Source organism: Leishmania mexicana, chromosome 13 (assembly GCF_000234665.1).
Source record: "Leishmania mexicana MHOM/GT/2001/U1103 complete genome, chromosome 13".
Taxonomy (NCBI): domain Eukaryota; phylum Euglenozoa; class Kinetoplastea; order Trypanosomatida; family Trypanosomatidae; genus Leishmania; species Leishmania mexicana.
In genome coordinates this window covers 532,164-546,107 of record NC_018317.1, presented here as the reverse complement: position 1 = coordinate 546,107, position 13,944 = coordinate 532,164, and the positions used below count along the sequence as shown (strand labels likewise).

The following is a 13,944-nucleotide window of genomic DNA, read 5'->3' as shown; positions in this document are numbered from 1 at the left end:
ATGGAAGCGTCTCTGCCGTTCGTGATCTCGCACCAGGCTAAAGAGGGCGGAGGCGACTCGTTAAGCAAAGTGCACGTCTTGCGTCCCGCGTGCTTCGAGACCTTGACCATTACCTCCAGCGCTCGCAGCACGACCGCGGCAGGGAAAGGCAGCAGCAACACCAACGGCAACACGTCCCCCAATGTCGCTCGTGTCTTGACAGAGAGTGTAGAGCACTACCTGGCCGACCGTAGCCCCCACATTCACGGAATCAATTCTCCTCTCTTTCCGACGTACAGCAGCAACAAGCCCACGACTAACCCCTGCGCCACCCCAAGCGGTTGTCTTGGGGTACCGGTGTCTAGTGCACCGCAAGAAGCTGTACCCACCGTGAACTCACCATTGGTGTCGACCACCAGTGCCAGCAGTCACCTAAAGGCCTCAAGCCGCCTTAGCAACATTAGTACTGGCTCATGCCACGTTGATGGCGTCGACTCGTGGGCCACCTCCAACTGCCTTCTGCAGACGTTAGACAACCCCGGCAAGGGGATCTCTCCACTCGTCCTCGCACCTGGGAAAAGCCCCCAAGGCTGCGGCGCCAGCCCCCGGCTGCGTATCTCGGAGAGTTCGTCGACGATCGCTGACGACCTGGAGAACGATAAGCCGCTTCGGTCTAGCACCGAGAAAGGGAGTGGTGAGAAGCGCTTCTTCGGTGCACCGCCACGCAGCGGAAAGTTTTTGCCGCTGATCGAGTGGCTGCTGCGCCGTGGCGAGCGCGGTGACGTCGGCGCCCTCACGGCATCGCAGAAGGACAGCGACGAGCACACGCAGGCGAGCTTCTTCAACGAGGACTACATCCTGAAGTTGTGCGCTGCGGCGACGACGGTGCTGGTGGAGGAGCCAGCGCTGCTGGAACTGGAGGTGATAGCGCACGACACGCTGGTGGTGGTGGGCGACATCCACGGCCAGTTCCAGGACCTCTACACGAGTGTGCTCTGCCAGCAGTACGACCGGCGCCGGTGCAACCCCGAGGGACGCGATCACCGCTTCCTGTTCATGGGTGACTACGTGGACCGCGGCCCGCACAGCCTGGAGGTGATGCTGCTGCTGCTGGCGCTGAAGGTGGAGTACCCGACGCTAGTGTACCTGACGCGTGGCAACCACGAGGAGGAGAAGACGTCGCGCGTGTACGGCTTCTTGACGGAGGTGACGACGTCGCTCGGCGCCGCGGCCGGGACGGCGGTGTGGAGTGCCGTGAACAAGGTGTTCCTCGACCTGCCGCTGGCTGCGATTGTGCAGACACTGTACATGCGCTTCTTTGTGACTCACGGCGGCCTCTCGCCGGGCTTGCAGAGTGTGGAGGAGATCGCGAGCATCGATCGGCACAACTACAGCAGCGGCAACGTCACGGCCGCGGAGGATGACCTTATCACGGGCCTTCTCTGGTCTGACCCAACGAACGAGATGGCCATGTACAAGCAGAACCCCCGCGGCTGCGGCTTTTTGTTTGGCCCATCCGCCTCGAACCGATTCTGCGCCGACAACAACTTCGATTTCATCTGCCGCGCGCACCAGGTGGCAATGGACGGGTACTTCTGGACGCACAACGACCGCGTCGTGACGGTCTTCTCCGCACCGAATTACTGCGGCATCAACAATAACCGTGGTGCCGTCATGGTCGTGTCTGGAGAGGCTAACAAGCCATCCTTTGAACAGTACGACTGCTGCGATGAAAGAGACTTTCCGTCTCTGGACTCGTGCTTTCTACACGCCTCTTTCTTCTACTAGGTCGTGGTGGTGGTGATCGGTGTTACGAATAATTAAAAAAAGGCTTACCGGCAACGCCCACGTGCCCCGGGCGTGCGCCCCCTCTCCCTCCCTCCCTCCCCCAGCCTTTCTATTGCTCTCCTGCGGCATGCTTCCTGGGCTCCGTACTGCTCACCTGTTTTACGTTTCTCGTACGACGACAAAGAAAACAACATGGCTGTGAACACTGGTCCGTGTGCACACGCGTACATGCATGCATGCATGCTTGCTGCTCCCCCACGCCGTGTCCCCTCCCCCCGTTCCTGTGTCCTCCGATCAAGGACAACAGCAGCAACAAGGGGCAGGCACAAGGAAGGCACCCGGCGTGCCCACGTGTACGTGTCGTGACTCCTTCCCTCCTTCCTTGTCACTTCCGTACCCCAGCGGAAGCACTTCTCCATCCTCTTCGCTGTTTTCTCGTGTCCCAGGAGAATGACACGTCTGTCGATGCGTTTTATGCCTGGCCGCTCAGCTCTCCCGTCTTCTCATCTCTCTAACCTCTCGTCTCTCTCCGACAAACCTCACAGGCCCGATGGAGCTCGGGAAGACGTACACACACACACATGGCCGTACGCATACCCTTCAAAGACGAAGGTGATATGCTCCGAATCACGCTACACACATGGGGCTGTGAATGCGCGGTTGTGCGTGTCTGTGGTCGCTTGTAAACCTTTCTGTGCTGTTACTTGCCCTCTCGCCGCCAACCCAACCGGTGCTCCTTACCATCCGCACACCCTCCTCCGCTGCCCCACCTCGCCGTGGTATCACAGGGTCCAGGGGCCTTCCTCTCTGTGTGTGGGTGTGGGTGTGGGTGGTGGCGGTGCTCGTGTTTGGGCAGTCGAGGGAGCTCCCTGCTCAGCTGGTTCGTTTTTTTCTTCCTTTCGCGTCGTGTCACGCGCTGCTGCGGTGTCGTTTGTCTTCCCTCGTCCACCCGCGCCGATCCCTGTCGATCCCGTGTGGCGCTCTCTTCATGCGCCTCCGAGCGAGTTGCTGTCTGCATCGTGCGCGCGCACACGCACATGCACGCGCGCAGACACAGGAGGTAAAAGTGCATGCGGATTTTGTTGGGGGAGGGGGGGGGAAGGAAGGCAACACGGGAAGCAGAAGTTGGAACAAGGAGACGGAGCGGCCATAAATCCGCGTTCTCTGTACGCTGCCCGAGCAGGGGGATGGCGGCGGTTGTGGAGGAGGGGGAGTGACGTGGATGAAGAGTAATGGAGAACTCGTAGGATAGCATTGCGTCCAATGGTCTTCTCGCTTTCTGCCTCTCCCGCTCCACATCACATGCCTCGTCTTCTCCATCGCCGCTCCTTGCGCCGCGGTGGGCGCGTTTGCTGCGCGAGGACCGCCCGCTGTCGTGCTCAGCGGCAGCGATGAGACCAGATGATACGGAAAACAAAGGGATGAGGGGGAAATTGCACACCACGTGCGAGCCTCCTCTGCGCGCCCCTCGCTAACGGCCTCTCCTCCCTACCCCCCCCTCCCCATGCGCCTTATACCCATTCACCGGTTCTCTTTTATCGCCCTCCTCTCGCCTGCCCCTTCTCCGACGTTCATCCATCGTGCATGACGCACACCGCCATGTGCAAATCAAGGTACCTGCGCAGGCGCGGCACAGCACCTCGCGCGCACATTGCCCTCCACGGCTTCCAGTATCGTTGTATTTCGTGTTTGTGCTTTCCCCTTCACCACCACCACCCTCTTTTCCTTTGCCTCTCGAGTTGTGGATCGCCTGCTCCCCCTCACCGGACGCACGAGGAGACGTCGCCACGCGCGGATGCCCTTTCTTGGTTGCTGAGCAGCGCCACGTATGGTTCTTCCGCAGCACGCAAACATGGATCAGAAGCAGATGCAGAAGCTGCTCCTCATGGGGCCTGGCGGAGCCGGCAAGACGTGCATGCGCAGCATCATCTTTGATAACTACCTCCCTCGCGACGCGCTGCGACTCGGCATCACCATCTCGCTCGATCAGAGCCAGGTGCACATATTGCGCAACCTCTTCTTGAACCTGTGGGACTGCGGCGGCCAGCACCGCTACGTCACGGAGTACTTGAATCGCCAGAAGGAGTACATCTTTCGCTACGTCGGCGTCATGCTCTTTGTGTTTGATATCAACAGCATGTGCCGCGACAGCCACGGCGGGATCGGCGGCCCTGGTGGCGTTGGTGGCGAGGGCAGCAGCGCTACGACGGATTGGAAGCTGCCGGAGATGCTGGAGTACTTCCGCGAGGCAATGCGTTTTATTCGCCAATACAGCCCCAAGGCAAAGGTGTTCGTGCTTCTGCACAAGATCGACCTCATCCACAAGGACATCCGCGAGGAGATCTTCCAGGCACGCAAGCAAGAGATCTTGAACTGCATCGACTCTGGCGACGGCATGGATATCGAGTTCTTTGGCACCAGCATCTGGTCAGACTCGCTTTACCTAGCCTACAGCTCGGTAGTACGTTCGTTAGTGCCGCACCGCGACGTGCTGGTGGAGACGATGCGCGGCATCGCAATAGCGTGCGACGCCGCCGAGGTGGCGTTGTACGAGCGGAGCACCTTTCTATGCCTGACACACATCAACCGCAAGACCGCTGCCGATGGCTCCAAGGCACTGTTTCTTCAGGGCGACGGGGAGCTGCGCACGACAGAGGTGAGCGAGACGGTGAAGCACTTCAAGCTGAGCTGCATGAACAACACGACCAGCCTTGGCGGACTGAGCATCGCCACGGAGACGTTCACGGCGCTCTTGTGTCCGTTTACGGAGTGCACGCACGTGCTGGTCGTGTCGGTAGACCCGAAGGTGAACGTGGAGCTCCATCGTCTCAACGTGAATGCCGCACGACGGCGTTTTGAGCAGTTCCTGGACTCTGACGAGCCCACCGCGTGTGCGATGCGCGAGGTTCTGTAAGAGGGGGGGTGGCACCGAAGCGCAGGAGAAGAGAGGGAGAGAGTGGAAAGAAGTTGGTTTGTGTATGTGTATGTTTGTGTGGGTGTGCTCGCATGATGCCCTCTCCTCTCTCTTGTGTCTCTGCACCACCTCCGTCTTTACCGCTTTCCATCTTGTCCATCTTTACGTGCCACGGCTACTCTTCTCTACCCCCTCGTGGTGTCTTCCCCCGGCGTCGTCCTGACAGGGCAACAAAGGGGGGAGCCGCCCTCGCCGCTCTCCCCTCCCCCATCCTCTCCTGTTTACGTGTGCGTGCCTGCCCGCTGTTGTTTTCCTCGGTCGTTGTGGTGCGCTGTATGTGTGCGCGCGTGTAAGATGAGGGCAAAACGCTCTCCATCTATCACCTCCACTTTTCCTCTTTATAAATCGCTTTGCCCGGATTTGTGTGTGTGTGTGTGTGGCGGTGAAGGGGATCTGTTGCTCCGCCCCTCCCCACCCCTCGCCTTCTCTCGGTCTGTCTTCGCTCTGCGATGCGTTGTGCAGGTGAGCACGCGCACACCCGTACACCCGTGGTAGGCGTGATCGCTTTGTACGAGTATCTTGCTAGTGTCACGCATGCGATTTACTGCCGCGTTCGGTCATTGCCAAGGGACGTTAGATGCAAGGCGCTGCTTTGCTGGGACGAACATGTATGTGTATGCATGTGTGTCGGTTGGGGTGTGTCTGACGACCTTGCGCCTCCTTGGGCTCCCTCGACCCCCTGCAAGACGTCAGCTCCTTTTAGCTCTCGCCAACTCGGCTCTGTCATCGAACCACGCGATCGGCGTCCCCGTTGCGTGAGAGGCTCCCCCCTTCTCCCCCCCTCCCCCGCTCTGCCGCCGCCGCCGCCTCTTCTCGGTTTCCTCGCTACCTCTCGCCTCTCCTCCTTTTCGTTTCCCTTTTCCGTCCCTCCACCGGCCGTTTTTCCTCCGGTGCGTGTGCGTGTGCGTGTGCGTGTGTAACGTGTCTGCCTTCGAACGGCGCAGCAACAAAACGGAGAAAAACAAAGCCAAGGGACGCGTACGCACGAAGGGGAAACGCCTCCTCCATCGCCCCCGCTTTTTCCGTCTCTCTCTCCTCCGTCTCTCCTTCCACTCTCGACCTCCTCTCTCGAAGAAACGACCACACAACACACACACACGCACACCTATACGTTGCGATGGAGCAGTCGTCATCGCCGCCCGCGTCTTCATCGCCGTCTCCGGTTGCGCTGCCGACGTGGCGCGTTGGCCACGCCGTCACCTCGTCGTCGCGGTGTTGCACAGCGTACCGTGGCCGCTATGTCGTGTACGCCGCCACCGACAACAGCATTGCCTTTGTCGACGTGCTTGCGGAGCATCCGAGTAGCCTTCCAGCCGAGGCGCGCTGGCGGTATTCGATGCGCTTGAGCATCCTTGCCTCGCCGGACGAGTGCATCAGCTTTGTTGTCGGCCATCCTGAGAAAGACCTCTTATGCATCGGCACGGCCCACCACGGCCTCTACGTCACCTCTCTCACGAATCCCGTGCTGACGGAGGCAACTAAGCTGCCGCGCACCGTGACCGGCGACTGCACATACGGTGCCACGTTCCTTTTCACAGAGGAGGCGAACTACCTGGCATTCTCGTCGCTGCTGCACAGTCGACCGCTCGACCAAACGCCGCACCGGCTCTCGCTCTGGAGTATCGACACCGAGGCGCTGCTGTGGCGTGGCGCCATGGGGCCTCTTCAGAGCATGTGCAATCTACCCTTCGACCTTTCCTTTGCTGCCTGCAGCGCCGGCAAAATTGGCTTGTTCAGCGTGCAATACACGGCCCCTGCCGCGGCTGGCAACGCAGAGGCACCGGCTGATGGCCAGGCGCCCAAGCACAGAGAGCGCAATCGCCTAATGGTGCTGAGCCGCCACTGCAGCACCGTTGAGGAGCTGTACGACGCTACGTATACGTGCTGTGTGGCGAGTCCGGTGGAGGGCGAGGAGACCTACCTGGCGCTGACAAGAGGCGGCTTTCTCGTTTCCTTCAACGGCACCACCGGATCAGTGGTGCGGTGGATGGACTGCAAGGTGTCATCCGCCACGGCGCTGTGCTGCGTTGGCAAGGAGAGCCTCATGCTAACCGGCTCCATCACGCGCCTCTTCCAGGCCGAGACGTGGGAGTTTCAGGGCAAGGTGAAGTGGCAGGACGTCCTCGGCGCCGCAACTTCTACCAGCGGCGACGATGCCGGTGCGACGAAGGAGGTGCACGAGGACTCGGTTGTTGCTGCGAGCGGCGCGCATGTCTTCACAAATGGTGCCAGCGCGGGCAATGGCGTGCTGGTCCTCTTCCACGAAGGCGGCGCGTTTTCCCTCTACTCGATGGAGCCGAAGGCGGGCACGCAGCGGATGAGCTTGCGTCGCGCATCTGTCTTCACGCCGCCCATCTTGGTGCCTACAGCGCCGGCGGAGGTCTGGTACATGAACTCGGCATTGTGGTGCTGGTGGACCCCGCAGACGCTCATGTTTGTCTCTACCCCCGGCTGCACACTTGTCACCGCTTTTGGCAACCAGTCCACCTGCGCGACCCTGCACCCTGCCACTGGTGTGGTGGTGCTGTTCGACACGGCGCGTCACGCTCTCGTTGCTTACGGCCGTGCACCAGGGGCACCAGCCGAGGTGGGCAGTGTAACTACGAACGCGGACGAAAACGTCCTCAGTCTCACCAGCTCCCCCACCGGCGATGTCGTGTATGCGCTGACTACGTCGACAGCGGCGGCAGCGGCGAGTGGGTCCTCGGGGCTGCAACTTCGTCGCTACAGATGCTGCTGGGTGCAGATGCCGAAGGATGGCAGCGGTGGTGGCGGCCTTGCTCTCCAGCTGGAGAGGATGAAGATCAGCGGTTCTGCCTCGGTGCCTGCTGGCACGCACGCTTTAGTTGTGTATAGTGGCGGCGATGTGGCCACCTCGGGGCCCGAGTCTACAGCGACTGATGCGGACCGAGTCGTGGCGGTGCAGCGCACATCCATTACCGCGCTCGACAGCAGCGCGGAAGCGGGCGATCGCGCATCCGCCCCGCCATCTTACACGCATGCAGATGCCATTCAGCACGTGGTGCCGTGCCAGGGTGGCCTTATCGTGGCTGGTGCGGGCACTTCCGCGTATGTGCAGGTCAAGGATTCATCGCAATGGGTTGTGAAGTCACTCGCAGAGCTGCGGGCTGCACAGGCGGTCGAGAAGGAAAGCAGTGCCAACGTGGGTGTAGTGGTCACCGTGGTGAGGCACCGGCCGGATATCGTGGTGGTCTGCCGCGGGTCGCGCCTCTCGGCGTGGCAGCTGAACGGTGACAGTCCCCTATTGATCGTCACGCGGGCTATTTCGACTTTGGTGCGTGCCATGTGCAGCTCCGAGGACAAGGAGAACGCGGAGCTGCTTGTGTGGACGCTCGGCTCCGGCTGTTTCGACCTGTACAAGCTTGGACCACTCCATCGGGCTGTAGCCCTTCACAACGGTGCGGAGAAGCGGCTTCCACCCCCTAAAGAAGTAGCGAAGAAGAGCAGCGCAGCTCCCTCGTCGTCGACAGCTCCACCACCTGTGTCATCGTCAGCACAGGCCCCTAAGGCAGCACAGCGACGCCCCGCTCGCACCCCTCTCGCTCCTGCCGGGAAAGCAAGTGGCGTGTCTAAGACAATGTCGGAGGCCCGCAGGCAGCGCCGCACCGCCTCCGCAAGCGCCCCGTCCAGCCGCGAACTCAGTGACCGCTTCGACGAGCTGGCAGGCTTCTACGCACGTCAGAAGCGCGACAGCCAGACAGGCGAGCACGCGCGCACCCTTCGCACGGTGGGCACCTCTCGGCACTCCCACCCGTCCATCATCGCAGCCGCAGAGGCGAGCGTGTCCTCCTCACAAGACGACAGTGTGCCGGCACTGTCGCACACGCCTCGTGACCGCCAAACTGAGACACCGGCGAACCCGCCGGCCACCGCGAACTTGGCTGCCTCGGCGGTTGATGTGTCGGAACTGACCGTGGACTCTCAGGTGCTCCGCGCCGGCGTGGCGGCAGCGGCTGACGCAGGCGTCGATGAGCTTTGCGTAGAGGATGCGAACGAAAGGTCAGGGAACGGAGGCGCCTCGGCATCTGTCAAGAGGACGGGTGCTGACGAGCCTGCCGCGTACCCCGACAGCCCGCCGCAGCGACGGAACGCACAGCGCAGCTCGTCACGGCTGCTGTCGGATGCGGAGGATGTCGTCATCCAGAGCTCAACCAGCAGTGGGGGTGCAAAGCCCTCATTCCCTCCTTTATACTTGAAGCATGAGGAGCGGCCGTCGGTGGCTGCGAAGCCGCACCATGACCCGAGTGGCAGCAGCAGCTCCACGATGACGACGGAGCAGTTCACTGTGCAGGCCCGTCACCTTCGGGAATCTCTGCTGCACCTAAAGGAGTTGCTGGAGCACAGCGACCTGCTGGACTCTGCGAGCAACGCGTCCTGTGCAGCGACTGAGGAGGCGGAGCTCGACGAGCTCCCCGACCTCCTCACGACAGTCGCGGCACAGCTGCAGCTCCGCCAGGTCCGGCGATCCGGCGAGAGTGTGCATGCGAACGCTGGCAGTGTATCCTCTGCCGCTGATGGACAGAAGCCCACGCCTGACGTTTACGCGGCGGTGGCCGCTGAGCTTACCCGCATACAGGCGCAGAACGCGAGGCTGGAGGAGCAGAACCGCATTATCCTCACCCAACTGCGCGGCGGACCGCACTAGGTAGGCAACGGCGACGCACACACACACAGTCGCACCCACACTTGTGATATGGGGCTACCTTCTCAACTCCCTTCACCCAGCTTCTCACTGCGCGACACTGCTGGCGTCTGCCTCTCCTTTTGACGTGCATGTCCTTGGCTACTGCGGTGCGAAGGTGCCTCGCCATGTTCTGGTGCGTGCCAGCATACGCTTTTAGTTTCTTGATCGTCTTTCCTCCTTTGCTAGTCAACTCTTGCAAGATCTCGCGCACGCACGTGTGCGTGTGTGTGCACGCGTGTGTGCTTCCCGTTCTCGCTCGTTATTGTATGCCTGAGCCTGTCTGTCTGTCTGTCTGTCTGTCTGTCTGTCTCAGGTCTCAGGTCTCAGGTCTCAGGTCTCAGGTCTCAGGTCGTCGATCTCGTCATGTGTGAGTGTATCGTAGTTTTCATCAGCGTCTTTTCTTTGTCTGTTGCACGCGCTATCCTCCCATCACCTCGACCCCGCCCCGCACTCGCACGCCACATCGGCCGTCTCCCAAAGGCCCACCTGTTTGCCTCTATTCCTTTATCTCTTGCCTTTCTTTTCCCAATGATCAGGGGAGGGCACGCACCCTCTGCGCGGTCGTACCACGGGCTCCACTGCACACAAGCACACACACACACACACACCTCCTACTCTTTGGGTGAGGGAGGAGTCCAAGGCAGCCGTCTCTCTCCCCTCCCCCTCCCCGCTTCTATCCCCTGCCCATGCCGAACCACTTCTGTCGGTGACGCCCCCCCCCCCAGTGCACACGCCTGTGCCATCCATGTGATGGGCGAAGCGTCCGCGTGAGTCGAGCGCATCCCACCCGACCCTCGCACTGCCCCCTGGTGTGGGGAGCCTGGGGACACCCCCGAGGGACGCAGCAGGTGGGGCGACCTGCAGAGAGGGTGTGAGCAGAGTTTGTGGCGGGGACCGTGCTCAGTGGACGGAGTCGGCGCACTGCTGTGCCGGCGTGTGCCTGCTGCTGCTTCTGCGCACCGCGCGGATGGTGGGGCCTGCGGCAGGGCCAGCGTGGCGGGGGAGGGAGGGGAGGGGGTGCAGTGTGGCGTGTAGCCGGTGCTGTATGGCAGAAAGAATGGACAGGCTTTGAAACGGACGAAATAAACGTTTTTATCTCGCGCGTCGGTCAGCATTTTTTGGCGTCTTCCATCAACAGTGTGCGTTGACATCGGGAACGGTCGTGCAACCGCCAAGGGGCCATCGAGGGAAGCGGCGCACGATACGAAAAGCGTTGCGAAACCATGGGCGTGCGCTAAGCGACCTATACCACTCTCTTCCTTTTTTTTCTCTCGCCTCCCTCGCCACCGCATTCTCGGAACCTGGCGACGGTATGCGCGTGGCGGTGTGCACAGATGATGCGTAAGGGTTTGCCTGCACGCGTGAGTGCTTGTGGTGTGCCTTCTCTGTCCTGTCTGATGATGCCGCTGTCGACGCCGGCATTTTGTTTTCGCCATGATATCCCTCTCGTCTCCTCTTCTCTGCTCGCCGGTGCGATGCCTCCTCCCCATCCTCCCACCTCGAACTATGTTGGGCGACTTATGTGCGTGCGCGTGTGCCTCATCGGACGGAGACACGGAAGCAGCCGCACCCGAGAGCGCCGGCACAGCTCTACAAGAGACGCGGCCGCTCTTGGTAGCGAGACACGCGTACACATATATATAAGCACCTGCACACGTAGTTCAGCTACTCCTTCGGCTGCACGAGGCTCTGGCATTCATCTTTCGTTGTCACGGCGTGCATTGCCCGCGAGGGGCACCCCCCCCTCCCCGGGGATAACCTTCACGCCAGGGTGCGCTCTGTTGCCGGTTCTCCTCTTCGATTCTTGTGACGCTACGCGCGTACCCGTGTGCGTGGGAAGTATCGCACGTGCAGATCCCATATTTGAGATGCTGCCTCCGCGGAGACCATGAGAGAAGCGTGCGCGACTTCCAGGGAGGCGACGTTGCCCGAGCTGGTGCGCGAGTGCTACAGCTTCGTGGCAGAGCTGATTCTTGGCAAGGCGGCCGCTGCCGACATTGGAGGCTACAGGAACGTCCACCAGACGCGATGGCAAGAACACCGCAGTATTGCTGCAGAGACGGTAGTCGAAGCGGAGCAGTGTTTGCGGCAGCAACACCAGCGCAGCCCTGCCGAGCACCTAATCAGCCAACTCGCGCGACTTTGCCCGCTTCTTTGCTCTACGGCTACAGAGGATGACCCCCGCGGCGACGGGGGCACGCTGACGCTAGCGGACAGCGTGCTCGCGCCGCTCCCAAGCAATGCGAGCTCAGAGATCGTTGAGACGTCACCGTCGTGGGAATCAGAAACGACGGCCTCGCCACCGAACTGGTGGGACAGCGCTGCCGACGCCCTTGATGCGCTCTTCGATGCCGTGGACATGTGCGTGGACTCGACTGCTGTATCACCTACTTTCACGATCCCCGCTCTCTCGCTACCGGCAGCGGCGCTTGGCGGTCAGTCGCTCTCGCAGATCGAGGCTGCGCTGACCGAGGAAAGCTGCATTATGGCTGGGTTACTGCTCCACCGTGAGGTGCGACCACGCAGTGGACCGTGTTATGCGACGGTGGTGTCGCCTGTGCTCGTGGTGTTGGACTTGGATGGTACGTTGCTGCGCTCGCCCCTCAGCTCCATCTCGCTTCGAGCCGCGCAGGTGGCGACTACAGCGGAGGTGCGCGCGCTTTTCGTGGATGCAGATTTCCTAGGCGCGTTCTGTGAGGCTGTCACCCAGCGCGGGCACGAACTGGCGATCTGCTCGCTGACAGAAGGGACGGCAGATCAGTGGGCCACGTGTCTCTCCGTCGCTGAGGCGGTTGTGTGCTTGCTCTCGCGCGTTCTTCCACCCATCCGCGCCTATCTCACTAGCACCGACGATGTTGTGTGCTTGCCGCGGTCGGTGGCGGGGCCGGGGAAGCTGTACCATCTGCAAGAGCTGCAGCAGCGTCGAAACGCGCGGGATGAGGAGCAGCGCCTGCTAAGGGGTCCGATTCATTCACAGCAGCAGCTGCGGCCGACCGACAACACCTGCGCTGAAGCTACAGATGATGCGAGCGATTCCGTGCGCACCGGCCCCTCTCCGTTACCTCTGCAGACCCCCTCCCTTCACTATGATGACACTGTCGGCGGGCTGTGGAACCAGTCGACGCTTCTGCTGCCCAAGTGGCTGAGCACCGACGTGGTGCTGATCGACGACGACAGAGAGAACTGCCGCATGGCGGTGGCGCAGGGTTACCACGCCACGCCATGCGCCGAGACTGGGATGAGCGCCTCGTGGTACACGGCTAACCCAGAGCTTCAGGTGCTCCTCGGCATCCCGGCAAGCGAAGTGGTGCCGCGCAACAGCGCTCGTTCACGGAGGACGTCGCTGTGATGCCGAGCAGAGGTGTCGTACGTTGTGGGACGCGTGCACCCGTGTTGTACGGGGCTTGTTTTGCGCTCGTTTTGTGGTCCCTCAGCCACTTTTCGGCCATACAGGGCCCCGCTGCGCTGCATGGACGCTAAAGCTTTCGCGATGGCGCAGTCTCGTGTGGGCATATGGGTGTGCACAGAGGCGGGCTACATGGTAGCGCGCTGCTCAGCCAATCACGGACGATTAGGATTGCTGTCATGGCCCTTATCGCGGGTAGTTGATGGAGAAACCAAGACAGACGAAACGGAAAGGAAATGCACTCAACGCTGGCGATGACCGCACGATGCCGGCGGCCTTGATGTAAGGCGACTGCGGGCGAGCACGACAACTCACCCGTCAGCTGAAGAGGATGAAGAGAGAAGACAACAAGTGACGGGTACTGAAGACAAAATTAGGCGGTCCCCACCGCGCCCCACCGCGCTGGTCTTTTTTCCATGCGTCCCTATCTTCCATGTACTGTCGATCCCCGCCCATCACGCCTCGCTCTGATTCCGCCTCTCCCTCCTCTCTCCCTTCTTTGCTTGCGTTCGTTCTCTCAACTCTCCACGCAAACGCGCGACGCGGTCTCCCTTCGTGAAAATTCACGGCGACCACCGCCACCACCGCAAGGGAGTGCTTAGTGATCGCCGCCCCTGTTATCTGCGCTTTCTTGTTCGTTTCGCTGTGTTCGCGTGATTCACTTTTCCTCTCTCTCTAAGCGTGCGCGTGTGTCTTCCACGCGTAGGTTTCCGCCTCGTCTTCCGGTATCCGTCTTCACGCTCCGCTCCCGCACGTGGCCCACGCGCTCTGGCACACTTGATCCCTCAAACTCCGCACACACACACACACACAGGAACCCCCATACACGTCCAGAAACCTCACACATCAAGCCCGGGCCACCACCACCACCACCATCACCCCCCCTCTCTCCCTCCCCCCTCCTCTGTCTCCTCCGTCTGTTTCGACTGGTGTTGTTGCTATTATATCATTGCTCTACTCGCTACGTCTTTTCCTCAGCTGTCTTGCCTGTCCGCCCCAATTCTTTTTTATGTTTTCATCTTTTCTTCCATTCGTTGTGGTACACTGTTGCTGTCGCTGCTGCTGACTTGGCGAGGACACGTCTATAGATGT

General features: G+C 61.1%; 4 protein-coding genes across 4 annotated transcripts; all 4 read left to right on the top strand.

Moving 5' to 3' along the window:
• Window positions 1-1,767, top strand: LMXM_13_1570 (phosphoprotein phosphatase-like protein; the record flags this gene model as incomplete). Its single annotated transcript, XM_003873309.1, has 1 exon — window positions 1-1,767. The coding sequence occupies one exon, from the start codon at window positions 1-3 to the stop codon at window positions 1,765-1,767; it is 1,767 nt and encodes a 588-aa protein (XP_003873358.1).
• Window positions 1,768-3,595: 1,828 nt separating this feature from the next.
• LMXM_13_1560 (putative ras-family member, GTP-binding protein) lies at window positions 3,596-4,681 on the top strand (the record flags this gene model as incomplete). The annotated part of the gene is made up of 1 exon (XM_003873308.1): window positions 3,596-4,681. One exon carries the CDS (start codon window positions 3,596-3,598, stop codon window positions 4,679-4,681), a length of 1,086 nt encoding a protein of 361 aa, XP_003873357.1.
• A 1,177-nt stretch (window positions 4,682-5,858) lies between these two features.
• LMXM_13_1550 (conserved hypothetical protein) lies at window positions 5,859-9,407 on the top strand (the record flags this gene model as incomplete). Its single annotated transcript, XM_003873307.1, has 1 exon — window positions 5,859-9,407. One exon carries the CDS (start codon window positions 5,859-5,861, stop codon window positions 9,405-9,407), a length of 3,549 nt encoding a protein of 1,182 aa, XP_003873356.1.
• Window positions 9,408-11,334: 1,927 nt separating this feature from the next.
• LMXM_13_1540 (hypothetical protein, unknown function) lies at window positions 11,335-12,795 on the top strand (the record flags this gene model as incomplete). The annotated part of the gene is made up of 1 exon (XM_003873306.1): window positions 11,335-12,795. The coding sequence occupies one exon, from the start codon at window positions 11,335-11,337 to the stop codon at window positions 12,793-12,795; it is 1,461 nt and encodes a 486-aa protein (XP_003873355.1).
• Window positions 12,796-13,944: the final 1,149 nt, after the last annotated feature.